Source organism: Photinus pyralis, unplaced genomic scaffold, assembly GCF_008802855.1.
Source record: "Photinus pyralis isolate 1611_PpyrPB1 unplaced genomic scaffold, Ppyr1.3 Ppyr1.4_LG10, whole genome shotgun sequence".
Taxonomy (NCBI): domain Eukaryota; kingdom Metazoa; phylum Arthropoda; class Insecta; order Coleoptera; family Lampyridae; genus Photinus; species Photinus pyralis.
The window spans coordinates 20223694-20245900 of NW_022170250.1; the positions used below are offsets into that span (position 1 = coordinate 20223694).

Consider the following 22207-nt stretch of genomic DNA (forward strand, 5'->3'; position numbering starts at 1 on the left):
GACGTCTCAATCAAAAGTTATGGACCAAATACAAATTTCGAAAAAAAAATATATATATATATATATATAAATAAAGTTCAAAGGGCTGTAACTTTTGATCTAGTAGTCCAATCGTGGAACTGTTTGAAATTATGGATTCTACGGGCCAAACTCTATAAGAAAATGTTTTTTCCCGGTCGATCTCAGACAATTTTTTTTCCCGGCCTCAAAAAAAGGCAGTGTTATACCTTCCTTTTTTTCCAAAAATCGACTGCTCCAAAATTTCTCGGGAAAACACTTTTTCTCGTTAATTTTGGTGCGTAGAATCCAAAACGATTCGTACTTTTTCGATCAGACGTCTCAATCAAAAGTTATGGAAGAAATACAAATTTCGAAAATATATATATATAGATATATATATATATATACACATAAAGTTCAAAGGGCTGTAACTTTTGATCTAGTAGTCCAACCTTGGAACTGTTTGAAATTATCGATTCTACGGGCCAAACTCTATAAGAAAATGTTTTTTCCCGGTCGATTTCAGACAATTTTTTTTTTCCGACCTCAAAAAAAGGCAGTGTTATACCTTCCTTTTTTTCCACAAATCGACTGCACCAAAATTTCTCGGGAAAACACTTTTTCTTATTAAATTTGGTGCGTAGAATCCAAAACGATTCGTACTTTTTCGATCAGACGTCTCAATCAAAAGTTATGGACCAAATACAAATTTCGAAAATATATATATATATACATAAAGTTCAAAGGGCTGTAACTTTTGATCTAGTAGTCCAATCTTGGAACTGTTTGAAATTATCGATTCTACGGGCCAAACTCTATAAGAAAATGTTTTTTTCCCGGTCGATCTCAGACAATTTTTTTTCCGGCCACAAAAAAAGGCAGTGTTATGCCTTCCTTTTTTTTCCAAAAATCGACTGCTACAAAATTTCTCGGGAAAACACTTTTTCTCATTAATTTTGGTGCGTAGAATCCAAAACGATTCGTACTTTTTCGATCAGACGTCTCAATCAAAAGTTATGGACCAAATACAAATTTCGAATATATATATATATATATATATATACATAAAGTTCAAAGGGCTGTAACTTTTGATCTAGTAGTCCAATCTTGGGACTGTTTGAAATTATCGATTCTACGGGCCAAACTCTATAAGAAAATGTTTTTTCCCGGTCGATCTCAGACAATTTTTTTTTCCGGCCTCAACTAAAGTCAGTGTTTTCCTTTTTTTCCAAAAATCGACTGCTCCAAAATTTCTCGGGAAAACACTTTTTCTCGTTAATTTTGGTGCGTAGAATCCAAAACGATTCGTACTTTTTCGATCAGACGTCTCAATCAAAAGTTATGGACCAAATACAAATTTCGAAAATATATACATATATATATACATAAAGTTCAAAGGGCTGTAACTTTTGATCTAGTAGTCCAATCTTGGAACTGTTTGAAATTATCGATTCTACGGGCCAAACTCTATAAAAAAATGTTTTTTCCCTGTCGATCTCAGACAATTTTTTTTTCCAGCCCCAAAAGAAGGCAGTGATACCTTCCTTTTTTTCCAAAAATCGACTGCTCCAAAATTTCTCGGGAAAACACTTTTTCTCACTAATTTTGGTGCGTAGAATCCAAAACGATTCGTACTTTTTCGATCAGACCTCTCAATCAAAGGTTATGGACCAAAAATACAAATTTCGAAAAAAAGTTTAAAGGGCTGTAACTTTTGATCTAGTGGTCCAATCTTTGAACTGTTTGAAATTATGGATTCTACGGGCCAAACTCTATAAGAAAATGTTTTTTCCCGGTCGATCTCAGACAATTTTTTTTTCCGGCCTCAAAAAAAGGCAGTGTTATACCTTCCTTTTTTTTCCAAAAATCGACTGCTCCAAAATTTCTCGGGAAAACACTTTTTCTCATTAATTTTGGTACGTAGAATCCAAAACGATTCGTACTTTTTCGATCAGACGTCTCAATCAAAAGTTATGGACTAAATACAAATTTCGAAAAAAAAAAATATATATATATATGTTTTCGGTTAAGTTTGGCTACAGTATAAATTATATACGGTATAAACTTTATACCGGTATAAAGTAGTATAAATATTAAAATTTAATCGTAAAACACCAACTTTGGCTACGAACGTTTTTACTTAAGTTAAGGCATTTTTGGCTACATGGAACGGCGTAAGTATGTTTTAAAAAGGGGGTCCTGTATAAATCTTGTTGATATATTCAAACACGTTTTTGGCTACATAGGAAAGTGACATTGCAGTATATACATGCGTATGCGTATTAAAGATGTTCATTGTTTACATTTATCCTTGCAATGCAATCAACGGTGAATAATAAAAGCATTATCTACTTAATGACCTTGCTTGTACTGCAGGAATAATAACGAGTGAGCTACAAAATTTTGATTCAGAGTTGGCCTTGAAAGAGAGATATTATACCTACTTATCGTGTTTGTATAAATGCCACTTTTTAACGCACGCTGTAAAATTAATTAATATTGGGAGTGACCTAACACTTCCACGGTCTTCTCTAAATCAAAATTTTGTTGCTCACACCTTGCAAATGCTATATTCGAAAAGTAAAATCGAAAAGCTGTTTTTTATGAAATCTTGATTTATGTACCTAAAGCGTTTTACATTTTTGGATGGCAGTTCATAAAATTACAGTAACTAGATGATAGCGCATTCTTTGTACTTAATGTCGCATTTCGAGAAAAGAAAATCTCGGAGGATTGATTTAGATTACTTAAAAGCGACAGATTTATCAAATTTGATTGATTGGAAGCCTTTGGACTAAAGCGGTCATCTCCATTATTTGAATAAAATTGGCGAACAAATGGCACTTGCTTAATAACATATTGTTGTGCAAATTGTGCAACAAACTGGGTTTAGTATCATATCATGCACAAATAACATTACTTTGACTAGGTTTGTGCTTCGTCATATATAGGGGACCAAGTGTATTGAAAGTACTGGAGCGGTCTGGCATGGATTTCCTTTGGGCACAAAGTATATCAAATTTGATTAGATTATCGATTGCAAGATTTTGCACTAAAAAGGTCATTCCAACCATTTGACCAAAATGGGCTAACAATGGGCACTTGCTTCAAAAAATATTTATTTGCAAAATTTATAAAATAATTGCATACAACCTACTGGGTTTAGTATAATCATGCACACATAACATCACTTTGACTAGGTCTGTGCTTCGTCATATATGGGTCACAAGTGTACTGAAAGTACTGGATCGGTCTGGCATGGATTTCCTTGGGCACAAAGTATATCACATTTGATTTGACTATCGATTGCAAGATTTTGCACTAAAAAGGTCATCCCAACCATTTGACCCAAATGGGCTAACAATGGGCACTTGCTTCAAAAAATATTTTTTTGCAAAATTTATAAAATAATTGCATACAACCTACTGGGTTTAGTATAATCATGCACACATAACATTACTTTGACTAGGTCTGTGCTTCGTCATATATGGGTCACAAGTGTACTGAAAGTACTGGATCGGTCTGGCATGGATTTCCTTGGGCACAAAGTATATCACATTTGATTTGACTATCGATTGCAAGATTTTGCACTAAGACGGTCATCCCAACCATTTGACCCAAATGGGCTAACAATGGGCACTTGCTTCAAAAAATATTTTTTTGCAAAATTTATAAATAATTGCATACAACCTACTGGGTTTAGTATAATCATGCACACTATAACATTACTTTGACTAGGTTTGTGCTTCGTCATATATGGGTCACAAGTGTACTGAAAGTACTGGATCGGTCTGGCATGGATTTCCTTGGGCACAAAGTATATCAAATTTGATTTGACTATCGATTGCAAGATTTTGCACTAAAAAGGCCATCCCAACCATTTGACCCAAATGGGCTAACAATGGGCACTTGCTTCAAAAAATATTTTTTTGCAAAATTTATAAAATAATTGCATACAACCTACTGGGTTTAGTATAATCATGCACACATAACATTACTTTGACTAGGTCTGTGCTTCGTCATATATGGGTACCAAGTGTACTGAAAGTACTGGATCGGTCTGGCATGGATTTCCTTGGGCACAAAGTATATCACATTTGATTTGACTATCGATTGCAAGATTTTGCACTAAAAAGGTCATCCCAACCATTTGACCCAAATGGGCTAACAATGGGCACTCGCTTCAAAAAATATTTTTTTGCAAAATTGATAAAATAATTGCATACAACCTACTGGGTTTAGTATAATCTTGCACACATAACATTACTTTGACTAGGTCTGTGCTTCGTCATATATGGGTCACAAGTGTACTGAAAGTACTTGATCGGTCTGGCATGGATTTCCTTGGGCACAAAGTATATCACATTTGATTTGACTATCGATTGCAAGATTTTGCACTAAAAAGGTCATTCCAACCATTTGACCCAAATGGGCTAACAATGGGCACTTGCTTCAAAAAATATTTTTTTGCAAAATTTATAAATAATTGCATACAACCTACTGGGTTTAGTATAATCATGCACACTTAACATTACTTTGACTAGGTTTGTGCTTCGTCATATATGGGTCACAAGTGTACTGAAAGTACTGGATCGGTCTGGCATTGATTTCCTTGGGCACAAAGTATATCACATTTGATTTGACTATCGATTGCAAGATTTTGCACTAAAAAGGTCATCCCAACCATTTGACCCAAATCGGCTAACAATGGGCACTTGCTTCAAAAAATATTTTTTTGCAAAATTTATAAAATAATTGCATACAACCTACTGGGTTTAGTATAATCTTGCACACATAACATTACTTTGACTAGGTCTGTGCTTCGTCATATATGGGTCACAAGTGTACTGAAAGTACTGGATCGGTCTGGCATGGATTTCCTTGGGCACAAAGTATATCACATTTGATTAGACTATCGATTGCAAGATTTTGCACTAAAACGGTCATCCCAACCATTTGACCCAAATGGGCTAACAATGGGCACTTGCTTCAAAAAATATTTTTTTGCAAAATTTATAAATAATTCCATACAACCTACTGGGTTTAGTATAATCATGCACACATAACATTACTTTGACTAGGTCTGTGCTTCGTCATATATGGGTCACAAGTGTACTGAAAGTACTGGACCGGTCTGGCATGGATTTCCTTGGGCACAAAGTATATCACATTTGATTTGACTATCGATTGCAAGATTTTGCACTAAAAAGGTCATCCCAACCATTTGACCCAAATGGGCTAACAATGGGCACTTGCTTCAAAAAATATTTTTTTGCAAAATTTATAAAATAATTGCATACAACCTACTGGGTTTAGTATAATTATGCACAAATAACATGACTTTGACTAGGTCTGTGCTTCGTCATATATGGGTCACAAGTGTACTGAAAGTACTGGAGCGGTCTGGCATGGATTTCCTTGGGCACAAAGTATATCAAATTTGATTTGACTATCGATTGCAAGATTTTGCACTAAAAAGGCCATCCCAACCATTTGACCCAAATGGGCTAACAATGGGCACTTGCTTCAAAAAATTTTTTTTTGCAAAATTTATAAAATAATTGCATACAACCTACTGGGTTTAGTATAATCATGCACAAAAAACATTTCCAAAAAGTGTTTTTTTGAAACAAGTTGCCTTTGTTCACCTAAAGCGCTTCAAATGGGAATGGGGAACGAAAAAGGTTATTTAGAATAAATTATTGATGTACATAACCTACTACATTCTGTATAACCCTTCATAAATATCACTAATGAGCCTCGGTTCATGATTCGTCAAGTAGGTACCAAATATACTGGAATGACTTGGCGGTTTGCTATCGATTTCCTTGGGCATAAAAGTTATGGACTCAAATATGACTATCCATTGGGAGATTTTACACCAAATGACTAAAATTTTTTTGCAAATTTTATTGAGTATCTACAGTGGCACCACGTTCAGAAAGTCCCTTACAGGGCGAGCCCGAGGGAGCTAGAAATTTAGAACATTCTCATGCAAAATTGATATAAACAAGTACGCCATAACGCCCGTGCTATATGAGTTGCATAACATCAAGAGGAAGAGGAAAACAGTAAAATTATTAATTTTATTTCAAATTATTACAATCACATTTAAATTAATAACGCTCACATTGACTAAATTAACACACAACAAATTGTACATTGTCAATAAATTCATCTGTCGTAGGAATGTTATTAATTGCTTCTAACCAAGAACGTATCACTTCCTTACGATTATTCATCGTTGGCGGCTTATTTATTTGAACACTATGATAAGGTGCGTTATCCATAACCACAATTGAGTTTGCTGGTAAATTTGGTATAAGCTGCTTCTCTAACCACTGCATGAAATTGGTAGGATTCATATCGTCGTGATAATCCCCCGATTTACTGTGCGACATCCTCTACAAAACCAGAACGACTACTAGCATACTACGATGTACCTCTGACCAGCCCTATTGGATTTGTAAACTTCCGATACTTCATCTGATTGTAGGCTCACTCCGTAGCCGTACGATGGGTGAATATAGGTTTCGTCCAAGTATATAACGGGTCTTTTGTCACATTCAGGTGTTCGTTTTCTTTTAGTGTTAAATAACGAGAACACCATGTTACGATGTCACTTCTTTCCATTAACAACCTGCGTTTTTCATAACACTTTTTGTATCGAAAACCAACAATTGCTTGTGAGGAGTTTCCCTTCCATCCGTATAGTCGAGGTTTAAAACCAACGATCTGCTTCTTTTTATCGATCAAAGAATTCGACTAATTTACGAATTATATTACGAGGTTCATTGTGAACAAGTTTTCTCTCCAAATTCATGATTTAGGGCTTCTATAACAATGTTTACATCAATTAGATACATTGGTAAGGTTAGGTACAGTTTTACATCTAAAAACACTTTCAGGGAACTACATACCTTATAAGATCGTAGATCCAAGCTATATGAGTCTTGAAAAAGGCGAGTTTGTATAAAACTGGAGGCGTATGTAATTACTGATGTCATTAAAGTAGCATACATGTAGTTACAGTAACAAACATAACCTATAAATAACCTATAAAGAATTATTTGTTTAAAACCCCCATTGAAAAAAACTTTCGCCGCTCGTGTACTTGAAATTCGACTACACTAACATGGTAGAATTTATATGTTCCTGTAGCCAAACTTTTGTAGTCAAATATGCCTCAGTTTACCACGACTAGTGTATCAACTTTGACTACGTAGCCAAACTTGGCATTATGTAGCCGAACTTACCTTTTTATACGAGAAAGTGTAGCCAAACTTAACCGATAACATATATATATATATATATATATATATATATATATATATTGTAATGCCCCTTTTGTCCCCGAATTGCTTCGGAACAAAAGTGACCGATAGCTGTACCCGCGTGCCCACGGAGGAAAATGCCAGGGTTCGCAGTTTGTCAGAATTCCAAAGGAAGATATCACAGCTAATAGGATTAATTCTTTGTAATAATTATAAACAAAAGTATTTGGATTTTTATAAATAAAATAAAATGTCTTCTTTGAACGCGATAGATGTGGTCGCGTCTATTCTGTGGTATGGTGGCGCCGCGCCGTCGCCTTGTTAGTTGACCCTGGACTTGACTTGATGTCTCGTTTATAGTGCTCTCTGTAATTAAATGTTTAATGGTATGGTGTTTTAACATATGAAATAAACAAGTGGTGCTATTGATAAATGATAAGGTTTGCAGTAAACAGCATATGGGTGGTCACAATCGTTTGTACTTGGTCCAAGGTTACATACAAGCTGACTACAATCGCAAAAGAATGCGGCGGAGATAATCCAGTCCGGTTCACACCAGCCTGAACTACTTCAACCCTCCAGGTACAACACTGGCTTGCGCCGTATTTTCCCTGCCTTTTAAAATTGTAGGTCGTTTTAATACGAGCCGGTTTTCACCAACCAATATTAAAACCACCGATTTCTGCAGAACCTTGTAAACAAAAATAGAAACGAGAAGTGACGTTTAGGAGCTTAGTACAATCGTGAAGCGAATGAGGATCAGTTCGTCTCCTCTGGTGAATTCGCCTTTTATTTCCACCTAGACCTGGAGGTGGAATTGGAAGGGCTGCCTGCGTACATAGAATGTGCGGTAACTGATATGGAGATTAAACACTAGCACCACCTGTTGGTAATAAATTAAAATTCCTCTTAATGGAATTAATTAAATTTACCCTTACAGGTCCCTTACAAAATATATATATATATATATATATATATATATATATATATATATATATATATATATAGATATAAATATAGGTTGCAAGATTTCTGTTTTTTGATGTACTACCAATGAAAGTTGAAAGAACCTTGCTAGAATTCGACACATGGAGCTCAAATAATCGCACTTAAAAATCAATTACACCAAATTAAGTTTTTGTAGAACTAACATTCCATATGGACTGGAAAACACATGCAAAACAAATATTCAAAGTAAATAACGAAAGTCCTAGGCTATACACGAATTCATTTTTATGAATAGCCTCTAGGCTGTAATTAATTATGCCATAGCCTACTCTGTTATTAATCATATCATTGAATGAGGTAACTCGTTTCATGCTACTCGCTTATTGCTTTTACAAAAATGAGTGTGTCATACTGCCCGCCATAAGTATTCTGAACACCCAGTATACTTTGCTCAATTTTGATGAAATTTTCAGCACAGTTGTATTTATTTCGAAATAAGAAACAATGAAATTTTGAACACTATACAAATTAAAGTAACACTAATAATAATAATAATGCTTCCATGGCCTTCCCGTCCCGTTCGCTGGAACACGGGTGAGTTATGATGGGTCGGAAACTAAATACTTTACAACCAACCACCTGTAAACAGTTTAGGTGGTCTTCACCAGAGACAGGGCAGGCCACCCACCGAACTCGTAAAGGCAAGAACTTTCGCGCTCCAATCTTCACTATTTGTTTTTGCTGGGATTATATCGCTGAACTGGGCTAGTTTTTCAGTATTTTTTAAAATTTCTTTGCTGAATCGAAAACGCACACTTTCTAGACACATACTGTTCTCAGAAAAGTTTATAAACGGTAATCTATATATATATAAATGTTATGTTGGTTTGTGTACGCCTTAAAAACTCGAAAAGTTTTGCACCGATTGAACTGAAATATATACACGATATCCAATCCGCTTCAGGGATGGTTTTTATCTATTTTTCGCGTCAGTAAAATGACCTCGCCCACGAGAAAACATCTTTTCTTACGGTCAGCGATGTACCAGTAACCGCGCCATCTGTCGGAAGCGAGGGACACACTCGCCATACCAGCCAGCGACTGCGAAATTTGGTCAGCGGTGTACCAGTAACCGCGCCATAGACTAAATAATTTTAGTCTATGACCGCGCCGTCTCTGGAATAAAGTTACAAACATTATTATTATGGCACAAAATTGCAACAAAACATTATAAAAAAACATTATAAACATAATACATGTATTTAAACATAAACTGGTGATTGCAACTGTCTGCGTTTGCTTTCCCATACATGGACACAATCCAGCTGTGGTTCACTTAGCAGTTCACTTAGAGAATGGACAACGTGTTTATTTCACAGATGCGAATGTGCAACAAAAAGCCCTCAATCCACCTGATACAACTCTGACTGCTTTCTTCACCTTATGTCAGGAAGACACTTTCGCCAGAACACTGATGTATTCAGAAGTGCCCTCATATTACACGTGGAATGTATCTAAAAAAGCATTCGTACGACGCAGACGAGGGCAGGAAGTCGACGGTCAACCTGGAATTTTCAGAGAAAATACAATTGGTAGACTTGATACAGTACATCCTAATCTAGAATGTTTCTTCCTCCGCATGCTGTTGGTGAATGTGCCTGGTCCTAGGTCTTTCCAGCAATTGAAAATTGTTGACGGCGTCACACATGCCACTTTCCGCAGTGCGTGCCATGCTCTGAATTTATTGGAGAACGACCAGCAGTGGGATATATGCATTAATGATGCCTGCAACAGTGCACATCCAAACCAAATTCGCACATTGTTCGCAATCATATTGACGGCTTGCTTCCCTTCATCTCCCACAGAGTTATGGGAAAGATATCGATCGCATATGGCTGAAGATATATTGCATAGAGTACGCTTAGAAAATGCCAATATGACCATGGAATTTACAGAAGATATTTACAATGAAACATTGATAAATATTGAAGACAAGTGCTTAGCTATTGGCAATAAAGTTCTTAGTCAATTGGGAATGCCATCACCCATCCGAATTGCCACTGTTCCATTTGATGTGGATTCTCGCCGTGAACACAGTTACGACACCGGTGATCTCCAGTCATATATTCAATCAACCATTCCCAAATTAACGCGTGAACAGAAGGACATTTATGATCGCATCATGCATATCATAAATGACGGAGTTGGGGGAATCTTCTTCTTAGATGCGCCAGGAGGAACTGGAAAAACATTCCTTATTAAATTGATTCTGGCAACGGTTCGATCAAAAACTGGCATAGCCTTAGCTCTCGCTTCGTCTGAAATAGCTGCGACATTGTTACCAGGTGGAAGGACTGCTCATTCAGCTTTAAAGTTGCCATTAAACATACAAAACATCGAGACACCTACGTGCAATATTTCCAGAGCATCAGGTATGGGGAAAATATTACAAACATGTAAACTCATTGTTTGGGATGAATGCACGATGGCACATAAAAAATCGCTTGAGGCTTTTGATCGATCGTTGCGAGATTTGCGTGGAAATGTTCAACCATTTGGGAATGCAGTGATATTGCTCGCAGGAGATTTTAGGCAAACATTGCCTGTAATTTCACGATCAACACCAGCAGACGAAATAAATGCTTGCCTGAAATATTCAAGTTTGTGGCAACACGTACGTACATTGCAGTTGACTACGAATATGCGTATCCAGTTGCAGAACGATCAATCAGCCAAGGTATTCTCACGACAGTTACTAGATATTGGAAACGGAAAGCTGCCGGTCGATGAAACGTCAAGACGAATATCATTGCCTGATAATTTTTGTAATTTAGTAACATCGAAAGAAGAATTGGTCGAAAAAGTATTTCCTAATATTCAAATGAATTATAGGAATCATGATTGGCTCAGAGAACGAGCTATCCTTGCTGCGAAGAATAAAGATGTTTATCAACTTAATAATGTTATTCAATTCAGCATTGAAAGTGAGGAAATTACATATAAGTCAATAGACGCTGTTGTGGAGGCAGATGAAGCAGTTAATTATCCAACGGAATTTTTGAACTCACTTGATCTGCCAGGGATGCCACCACACATATTAAAATTGAAAATAGGTGTGCCCATCATCATGCTGCGGAATATTAATCAGCCAAAACTATGCAACGGTACGCGACTCGCAGTTAAGAAATTAATGAACAACGTAGTGGAAGCAACGATTTTAACGGGGCCTTTTAAAGGTGAAGATGTCCTCATTCCTCGAATTCCAATGATCCCGACCGATACACCATTTCAATTTAAAAGACTGCAATTTCCAATACGATTGGCGTTTGCAATCACAATAAATAAAGCTCAAGGGCAATCTTTGGAATTGTGTGGTTTAGATTTAGATGCCGATTGCTTCTCACATGGACAACTGTATGTTGCGTGTTCCCGTGTTGGCAAACCAGATAGCCTCTATATCTACGCAGACAATGGAAAAACAAAAAATATTGTATATCCACAAGTATTGAAAAATTAAACTTATATAAAACAGATATGCTTTGTTTTGTTCCTTATTTCTCATATATGCAACCACAATGTGCCCACAGCGAAGCGTGGCAGGGTACAGCTAGTAATGAAATAAATGTAATCTAGTGTAAATTTTCGTATAAGGTATTGTAACGGAAACGCTCCAGACATGACGTCGCCTTTGGCGCTCTGGAATTTTCTACGCGCGCGATAGTGGGATTTTGTAGGAATATTCGAGAATGTACGCGGATGTTCTGGACTTACATTGCTTGCGTGTATAAATGGTTGCGGACCGAACATCGCGGCAGTTTTACTACGGAACGAGATCGAGCGCGGAAATATAAATTGCGAAGTGTGTGTGATATAAATAATCGATATAAATTGTACGGTTTTTATAGTGTTTTAGTTTTGTTTAATAAATATTGATATAAATCGAACCCGAATTTATAAATCACGTTACAGTATTTTTCGTACTTCCGAGACTAAAGTGACAACTTCACTCCATTATAACAAGTACTGAAGTGTCACTTTTCGTCCCGCCGGGATTAAATTTGGACGAAAATCCCGGAAGGATGAAATTACTAACAAGGCAATTTCAGTAGGTTTCACATTTTGTATGCGGCACTACTTCTTAAACGCATCGAACTGCTGCTCATATAGTTTTTTGGATTTCGATGGTATCAATTCATTACCTAGTCTGACTGCTTTTTATCAATATCAAATACACCTTTGTCACCCACCACCAAAATTATGACACTAGCAATGACAGTTTCCAAATTATTTTTGTTACCATAGCATAGGGATTGTCGTACCAACGCAACGTTCCTATGGTAACTGGTTAATCAGCGATTTTTTGAAAGAACGCGTTCTCTAACTCCATACATATTAAGTGTTTCAGTTTCGGAAGTACGAAAACTATCGTATATACCTTGCGACTGAAGTAGTGGTCTTAATCCCTCAGGTAAATTATGGCCCTCCCTTCGGTCGGGCCATAAACTTTACCTTCGGGATTAAAAGTACTACTTCAGTCCCGCAGTATATAATATACTATTTTTACCGGATAGTTACATCTAGGTATAGTTATGTAGAATGGAATGGAAAAAGCAGAAAAGCACAAGAATATTTTGAGAAATAATCTTTGCGATAGTGTAACAGAGATATGAATTTGTTTATTCGGCGTCTTTGTTGTACGTCGCCCAGAAATCTGAGTAATCACCACGGATGTAATTTGTTTTTGGCACTTCAAGATCATATCATCATCATATATATCATAATCATGTCCTGCAGACTGCAGTGAATGAACTTAATACTGAAGGTATTCTTTACAATACGTATTCATTACGAAAATAAGAAAATAAACGAAGTAGATGTGAGAATTAGACATTTATACAACAAATGAGTATTGTTTAAAAGCCAATAATAGTATATTAAGATACAAGTGTATAATCAAGTCTTTAAAGCACGCGCAACGAGTTTAAGGGCACGACGCAAAGCGGAGTGCCTTTAACTTTGCAAGTGCTTTAAAGACTAATTATACACGTGTATCTTATAGTATTTTTTATTATACCTGCAGTATAATCTAAAAATAGGAAATACAATGAAGCCATATTGACGTTATACTCGAATACATGTCTAATTAAGTGGGCTGGGTGTTCGTCATTTCACGATTGCCATGGAAATGGCACTTGACGTTTGCTCATAAAAATCATCGTCTTTGTGAATTAAACGATTTCCGTTGAAAAAGATAATACACCGCCCATTAAATCTATTGTTGTAAAATCTAAATAAACGTTGGTAGGTGTAAAATCCAACTCCAATAAAGCCTATTATAAAGAATATGAAAAGTTGTTTCCATGGATGAATAGGAAGTTACTTACGAATACAGTCTTAAATGCATCCATAATGCTGGCATATATGAAGGAAATGTCAAAGGTATTTAAATCTTCTATATTTTGGTGCATTCATTCAAAACTTTAAAGCAATGCTGCGATTAAAAAGTGGAACAGATTTGGAAGCATACCCTAAATTACGCGCGTTTGTGAAAGCTTCAACCAAAGGATAGGTACAAAAGCCAAAGAAATGTTCTGCATTTACAGAAAGCGACCTAAGAGGATTTTTTATTTCATCCAGATGACAGTTTCAAAAGTCATACTTGAAGTATCGTTACTTAGCAACTTTAAAGCACGTGTGTTTTAAAGGCCCTTTTTCGCACGCATTTGAGTGTTTAAAACGGAGATTGTGATTCAGGTATAATAAAAACATTTTTATGTCGATAAGCACATTTCATTTTACCATTGAATAAAATTTTTATGCAATGATTCTAGTTATTTCGACTGGTTATATGTAAGATCTTGGTAAACTGGTTCACGCTTTGCCTTTACGTGTATGATGTGTTGCCTATGTTGGCACAGGCTAATATCGATTCACTCATTTTCAGTATGCCCAGTCGAGGAGCTGAATGAGCAAGAATCGATGGAATGATCTACACATTAGTGTAGTTCGAATTTTTTGCAATTGATCAAAAGTAACATTAGGTGTTGAGGTAACGGGCGATGAAAAATGAGTTGCTGTAGTTGCCTTTGGAAGTTGAAGTTAAGTACGATTTCCCATCTAAACAAAAACTCCAAAGGTAACTCTACAGCAACTCATTTTTGATCACATAGTACTTATTGTGGGCAATATATTTGGTCTAGAATATACGTACTTAATTTTTGTTACCATTACCACAGCATATTTTGAGTAAACTCATTTTTCTTCATCTATATATAGGTAACCGCCCGATTCACATTTATGGTATATGAACGTAGTGATGCAAAAAGATACAAGAGAAAAGAATAAACTTTTATTAAAGCTTAAAGCATGCAATTTTAAGTCATTATGAATATTGCAGGTTGTCAAGATTTTGTTATAGTTTTGTAGTTATATATATATATATATATATATATATATATATATATATATTATATATATATATATAATTTATACCCTGCAGGTTATGGAAGTGGGTTGTTATTTTTGGTTACAACCACAGATAGACCAAATACAATAGACTGAACTTTTTTACAGGTGCGAATTTGTGCGTCAATTTATGGACATTATTAGTTAGATTTAGCTCAATCATATGAGGATTTTCTCAAGAAAAAATTCCCGAAGTTTTTTTCTCAACGGTTTTATATGTATTTTGAACCGCTGAATCAGAATTTTCACTTTGCTAACACGCCAGAGGTGAGCTAACTGCGGCAGCCGCAAATAACCGCAAATTATTTGCGGCATTTTTACATTTTCGCCTATAACTCATAAACGGTACGTTTTAAAAGAAAAACTATTCTATACAAAATTGTAGTCCACAAAATTTTATACATTTAACATGTAACAACCAAATCTGTAGGGCCAACCAGACCGCCGCCAGCGGCCGCGCCAAAACGGCTACTTTTCGTGCAAATGCAAAAATAGTGAATAGTGAAAAAAGTCTACATCTAAAATAATTTACACTATTTTATTTCCCCCATCTTTCCTTGTTTTACCAAATAACACTCTACTCCTTCGGAAATTTTTTCCTGGAAACGTCTGTTCTGGAACCCCCGTTATTGTACTAATTATATATATATATATATATATATATATATATATATATATATGCCCGTTTACTTAATAGCGATTAACGTAAATGTCTACCGTTTTATTCTCTACCGCATGGATTAATTAGTATTTCATTGGCTTAGTAATTTGATTACGTTTCTTGTATTTGTCCTTCATTGCCAAAGTGTACTTGTTATAAGAGAAATGTCTGGAAATTTATGTTCGTATCTTAATTGCAAGAAATCTAGTCATAGTGTCGCGGCTGCACTACACACTGCAATCGAGTGTAAACAACTGCCAGAGGAGGCAAAGTACACTGCGGATTTGATAGAAATCATAGATCGATTGTTTGATGCCTTGAATTCCAAATTTGTACACCGCAAGAAGCCTTGGCAACGTCCATTATGCGATAAAAATACTGCAGTGGTACAGGTTCTACAAAATGGATTCGAAATACTGTCCAGTTTACAAAAATCTTCATCCAAAGCCAACTCAAAATGCGCCCACCACACCACCCAGCTTCAGCGGAATGCTTCAAACAATTAAAGCGATTCAAATGCTTCATCATCACATTAAAACAGAAGATCTTCCTTATGTGTTGACAGCAAGATTGAACCAGGACCCGTTGGAAAATGTATAAAGAAAGTATTTCAAACTGCGGTTATAATGTAGATGCAAACTTCTTTGAAAATGAAGTACCTATAAGCACTTAAAAACGCATGTGCAGCATTTTACATTCTCAACGTTATCACTATTTCAGCCCCCGTAATGGTGTAAATCCGCAATGTAAAATTCATAGTACTAAAGAATGTAAGTATATTTTTAGCAAAACATCAGCAAATTCCTCTGGTGTTACGGGTTCATTATCGCGTATCTTTATGAATGGAGTAGGCAATGCAATTGCGCGAGAGAGGTGATTTCGAACGGTTGTCGTTTCCAGACGGAACGTCGTCGGCATATGCTCCCGCGGACTTTTTTATAGAAAATTTAATGCCCTTTAAAAAAGTCCGCATATATTTTCGTCAATCTCCTTCCGTTTCTGAGAGTTTGCAAGAATTGGCCAGAGAACACAATTTTTACAACTCTTAATTATTAATAATTAAAAAATTGTACGATATTACACAGCATACCAACCAAAATAATCATATTTACCAATCAAAATAGTAATATTGAGCACATAATCTGTCAAATGACGGGTTTTCAGTAGTATAAAATTATCCAGTTTTAACATTTCTGACATTAATTCTAATTCAGTGCGTATGCAGGAGATAATTTTATATATATATATATATATATATATATATATATATATATATATAATATTGGAGACAAAACGCAAGGATAATAGATGAGATAAGCAGTAGTTACATATTTTATTGATTTGGTTCTGAATTCAAGAACTTGCTTCTCCCATACGAATATATATATATATATATATATATATATATATATATATATATATATATCGGGTTGTGCCTATAGCGACGCAGCATAGGGATTTCAATGGTAATTTCTTTATAGCCAATCTGTTCATACGATTACTTATAATTTTCAGTTTTTCAAAACCGTAGAATTCCACAAAATAAAAAATTACATTTTTATAAATCAGTGATGCCTTGGAATCTTTTAACAAACTACAAGCGCATCGCATCTAAGTTATGGTTGTTTTGACGTCGAACGATTTTCATATTTAATTCTATTTCAACTAACCGACGCAAGAAAAAGCTTTTATGGGGTAATGTTTTTTTAGAGAATGAAATGCTGCATCTGCACCAGATACTATTTGTTTATCATATTCCGGAATTAGAGTATATAATAGAAGAAAAAGAAATTGATTTGAGGAAGAATTGTTCTTGAACTCATATTCGGATTTTCCGCTACCGCAGCCAAAACGTTGAATGTATTTTCGTATCCTGATGGTTTTGACGGACATTTTTAACGTTATTGCACTTGCAGTGATTTAACACTGTTCTGTTCCTGTTCTTTGAAACTTGCGCACAATTCTGACTACTGTGGTATTACTTGGAATCCGTCGATTTGGGTACTTCACACTAAATAAAGACGTTACTTGGCGGGTATAAAACAACTTTAACATTTCCTCTTTCTCTTCAGTTAAATAAACAATTTAATGATTAACTAATTTATAAACAAGTATAAATTTCGAAATAAATTTAATATAGGTACGTCAAAGGCAAATAATGTCGCTGTTTTTTAGATAATTCCAAGGCATTGTTATTGTAAAATGTACCTTTTTATTTTGTCGATTTCTACGGTTTTGAAAAACGGAAAATTATGAGTAATAGTATGACCAGATGCAGTATTTTTTTCTCTGAACAAATGTGTTTAGACTTTTGCTATATATATAGCAACATATCAATCTGACGGCCATACATAGAAATTTTACCATCATTGGGACGGCCGGATGCATGTGACGGCCATATATGGCCGTCGAACTGCATCTCTGTTAAAAATGTCGAGAAGCATGATAGGTTGCCTAAGAGGTAAAGAAACGTCGGTCGTCAAATGACGCGTTTGTGAGGCATAGTATAGTGTAGTTGCGCGGTCGAAATAAGTGGCGCTGTTCAATTTGTGTATATTAAGTATACTTTCGTTCCCATTTCACCGATTACATGACGGCCGCCGCTTGGCAACGTAGCGGAAGGTTGTTTGCCGTGGTTTATTTGAGAAGTGGAGCTATTTCATTCTCACAAGTGCTTTTCTTGTGCTTGCAAGTGAACATGAAACGCTTTACATTTCCTGAGCATTTCGTTATGTATTTTTAATGTGTTTGTTAACAATACCGCGTTGTTTGGGTTATGCTGGCTCGAACTAATTTGCAATACTTTTTAATGGTCGTATTTAACAAACATTTTTTGCAGTCAGTAATGATTTTTGTTCATAGAATGTTGTACTTCTTTATATCAATTTTTGCAAGAATTTAAAAATAAGTATCTTTAAGATGGCTTTTACATTTTAAATTGTAACATGGCATATTACGTATTACAGTACGCACTTCCACCAAGAAGTTCAGAAAAGAGAACACTGCGTTGGTTCTGTAACAGGCCGCTCTCTCCAGCAGCTGCTGAGGTGGCACCTGTTCAAGATGGCACAATAAACTCTTCGAATTCAGACATTGAAAACGGAGGCCGCGAATCAATTCCAGATCATCTCGATGGCGATATTGATGAAACGGTACTTTTAATATTTAGTGCTATTCATATAGGCCAGTAAATCTACTTCGGAACCCAGCAATTTTGGGTACATTTTTTCTTTTGTCCCTCAATCGAAAGGGTCACAAAAGAGAAGCTTAACCCTGAATGTGCGCACTCTCAAAGTTCACCATTTTTTCGCCATTTTGAATCAGATTTTGGCGCATTTTTGCAAATTTATTTGTAAAAAGGTAACTTTTAATCTCACTTTGTCCCAAAAATACAGTGTGTCCGTAAAGTATGGAATAAATTCGATATTTCCAAAACCAAAGGTCTTTTCACAAAAACCTGAAACACGTCGATTTTTAATTTTAATATTCTACGTTTTACAACAAAATTTCATCATACAGGGTGATCCATATTAATGTGATGACGCTTTCGGTAATTTTTTTAAATACAACACCCTGTGTTTGGTGTCAGTTTTAGATAATTCGTAACGAGGTGATTCCGAAAAGGTATGATACTTGGGGTCTAACGGACAGAATTTGAAAGATATTTCTCAAGAAACCATAAACAAGGTTCAACAAGAATTTATTCAACGTTTAGGTTACTGTCAAATACAGCAAGGACTACAGTTCCAACATTTAAAATAAAGCCATGTATTTACTACTGGATTACTTTCCCATTGTTAAATTAATCATTAGAAAAAAATATAAAATAATTAATTAATTTCTACTTTTATTAGATATCAATAAAACTTATTTTCTAAGCGCACATCTTTCAAATTCTGCCCGTTAGACCCAAGTATCATACCTTTTCGGAATCACCTCGTTACGAATTATCAAAAACTGACACCAAATACAGGGTGTTGCGTTTAAAAAAATTACCGATGACGTTATCACATTAATATGGATCACCCTGTATGATGAAATTTTGTTGTAAAATGTAGATTAAAATTAAAAATCGACGTGTTTCAGGTTTTTGTGTAAAGACCTTTGGTTTTGGAAATATCGAATTTATTCCATACTTTACGGACACACTGTAGAATACTATTTCGAGGCGTTTTTTTTCGAAATCCACCAAAATAGCGCATTTCTATGGCTCTGGGAGTGTCAGAAGAGGTTACCGACAATGGGAATGTGGTAGTCTCCGACAAGATCTTACTGATGGTGGGGTCAAAGCTCCCAACACAAATTGCGGGATAACGGGACGTCGGAAATGGGTACCGACAAAGGGAATGTGGTAGCTTCCGACAAGATCTTATCGTTGGTGGGGTCAAAACTTCAAATGCGAATTGCGGGATAATGGGACGTTGGAACTGGGTACCGACAAAGGGAATGTGGTGGCTTCCGACAATACTTATTGGTGGTGGGGTCAAAACTTCACACGCACGAATTGAAGGGTAACGGGACGTCGGAAGTGGGTACCGATAAAGCGAATGTGGTAACTTCCGACAAAATTGTACTGTAGGTTGGGTCAAAACTTCACACCCAAAATTCCTGGGTTACCCATGTCAAATTTCCTAGATTTACTGGAGTCATATTGCAATTTTGCAATAACGTACTGGAAGATTGGTTTTGAATTAGTACATGTGATGTTTGTTAAGAAGCTACAATATAATTATACTTACGTGTATTAAAGAAGCGCCGTTTTAAATTTTGGACATTTGCATATCTGCTTTAATTTTTAGGATCTACCTACCTAACGTAAATGGTGAAAATAGCGCATAACATACTAATTATAAAGACATGTAAATAGAAGTAGATGGGTGAAAAGGATTAAGTCTTTCAGAGAGTAGTCTATGTTTATCAAATCCTTTAACATAGATACATTGTTTAATTCTAACAAATTCAAATTCTGAACAATACATTCATAGATGTAGAGAGAGAATGCCTATGCATGGTTTAATATTACCGCCTCGCTCTAAAATTCAGATTCTCTTGGGTTTTAGCTTAAACAAAGTTAGTTGTCACATAAAAGGTTAGACTTTTACGTCATATAGCACCTACTACCTGAAATAGAAATGGGCATTTTTAAATTAAAAAATAATAAAATAATACATTACCTTGTGAACTCATTAAATTGATAGATGATGAACACCTGAAATAGAAATGGGCATTTTTAAAAAAAAATAATAAAATAATACATTACCTTGTGAACTCATTAAATTGATAGATGATGAACACCTGAATAGAAATGGGCAGTTTTACATTAAAGAAAGAATAAAATAATACATTCCCTTGTGAACTTGTTACACCATACATTGCTTGTTTGTCGCGATTAACACCTCGCCCACGACCCCTGTACCTTACCACTTTTTTTTAACATCAAATGTACTAATTATGATTTTGTATTGTTGAGTATTTAAGACGATATGCTAGTGCATATACTTTAATTACAGATTCCCGAATTTGACGCATCTGATAAAGACGATGATGACGACTATGTACCTAATAGTTGCTCCGACACGGTAACATGTTCATAAATTTCATAAACTGAGATAACTATAAGCTTTACAATTTAACAGAGTTCGGAGGATTCAGATGTGGAAATGGATTTAGAACTCGAAGATCTACATGACAAACAATCTTACCATATTCCCTCTGCTAAAACTACTTGTACATCTGTAAGTTATTCATTTAAAGTTGGACCAATCAATAAATTATGATTTATTTTAGACCTCAATTTGTAACCAAGCCGAAGAAAATCGGACCATTTCACCTGAAATAAGTTCTTCTCAAACAATTACCGCAGTTTTGCCCGTAGAGGAAACCGGTAACGATCTTTTATATGGAAAAAGAAATAGGCAGAAGGACTTTTGCTTTTTCTGCGACACCTTGGTACAGTGTTTTGCTAGGCATATTATCCGAAACCATGCAACAGAAACTGAAGTACAAAAAATCTTGTCATATCCTCCAAGAAGCACCACAAGAAAACAATTAATTACGATGATACGTAAAAAGGGAAACTATTTAAATTCTAATACACTACAAAAACCAGTTAGGAAAGGTACCCTTGACCAACCTCTCTTGCCGTGCTCACATTGTTGTGGTTTATACTCAAAAAAACAATTATGGAGGCACGCTAAGCAACGTAATCCCAATCAACCGTCTAGAAACACAAACCTTTATGCTGAACCATTTAAAGGTTGACTTAAATTTGAAAAATAGGGTTTTTCCAAAAATGAGACCAGATGAAATTTCACTGATAGCAAAAAAAGATGTTTTGATTTGCGCGTTTGGAGCTAGATATTTAAAAATACATAAAGAAGAGCACTTTGTGAACGTTACTTCTCGCAAAATGCGGGAGTTGGCGAGGCTTGTACTTCATATTAAAAAAATGCATCCTCATTTGACAGACCTGACTAAAATTTTGATATTTTAATAGATGCAACTAAGGCAGTTGCAAGATTTGACATGGACCATGAAACGTTCAAGTCCCCAACATATGCTTTGAATATTGCAACTTCCATTAAACAATGTTGTGACATCGCCATAATGGAAAACCTAAAAAGAAAAAACGTCGATATAAGCGTGTCAACTGCTGATATTGAAGCTGATCTGAAAACACTGATCCACTTAATAAATGCGAATTGGAAATTTGAAATCTCTAATCAAGCCGGAAGCGATTTAAACGTAAATAAGTGGAATAAGGTTTCCATTATTCCCTTGGCTCAAGACCTAAAATTACTGAAAGAATATTTGATAAAAATTGGAAATCGAGCAATGTTAAACATTCAATCGTCGGGAA

The 22207-nt window shown here is 35.5% G+C and overlaps 2 protein-coding genes and 1 long non-coding RNA gene across 4 annotated transcripts in view; all 3 read left to right on the forward strand.

Annotated features, from left to right (window-relative positions):
- LOC116161281 (synaptotagmin-7) overlaps positions 1–22207 on the forward strand; it is a 650310-nt gene that overhangs the window by 546825 nt on the left and 81278 nt on the right. The window lies entirely within an intron of this gene.
- On the forward strand, positions 7578–8224 carry LOC116161302. Its single transcript, XR_004143390.1, has 3 exons — positions 7578–7660; positions 7715–8163; positions 8215–8224. It is a non-coding gene; the product is annotated as an uncharacterized LOC116161302 (long non-coding RNA).
- On the forward strand, positions 14842–22198 carry LOC116161290. The gene is made up of 5 exons (XM_031474606.1): positions 14842–14954; positions 18315–18500; positions 20859–20927; positions 20985–21083; positions 21136–22198. The coding sequence occupies exons 1-5, from the start codon at positions 14904–14906 to the stop codon at positions 21607–21609; spliced, it is 879 nt and encodes a 292-aa protein (XP_031330466.1). The 5' UTR covers positions 14842–14903; the 3' UTR covers positions 21610–22198.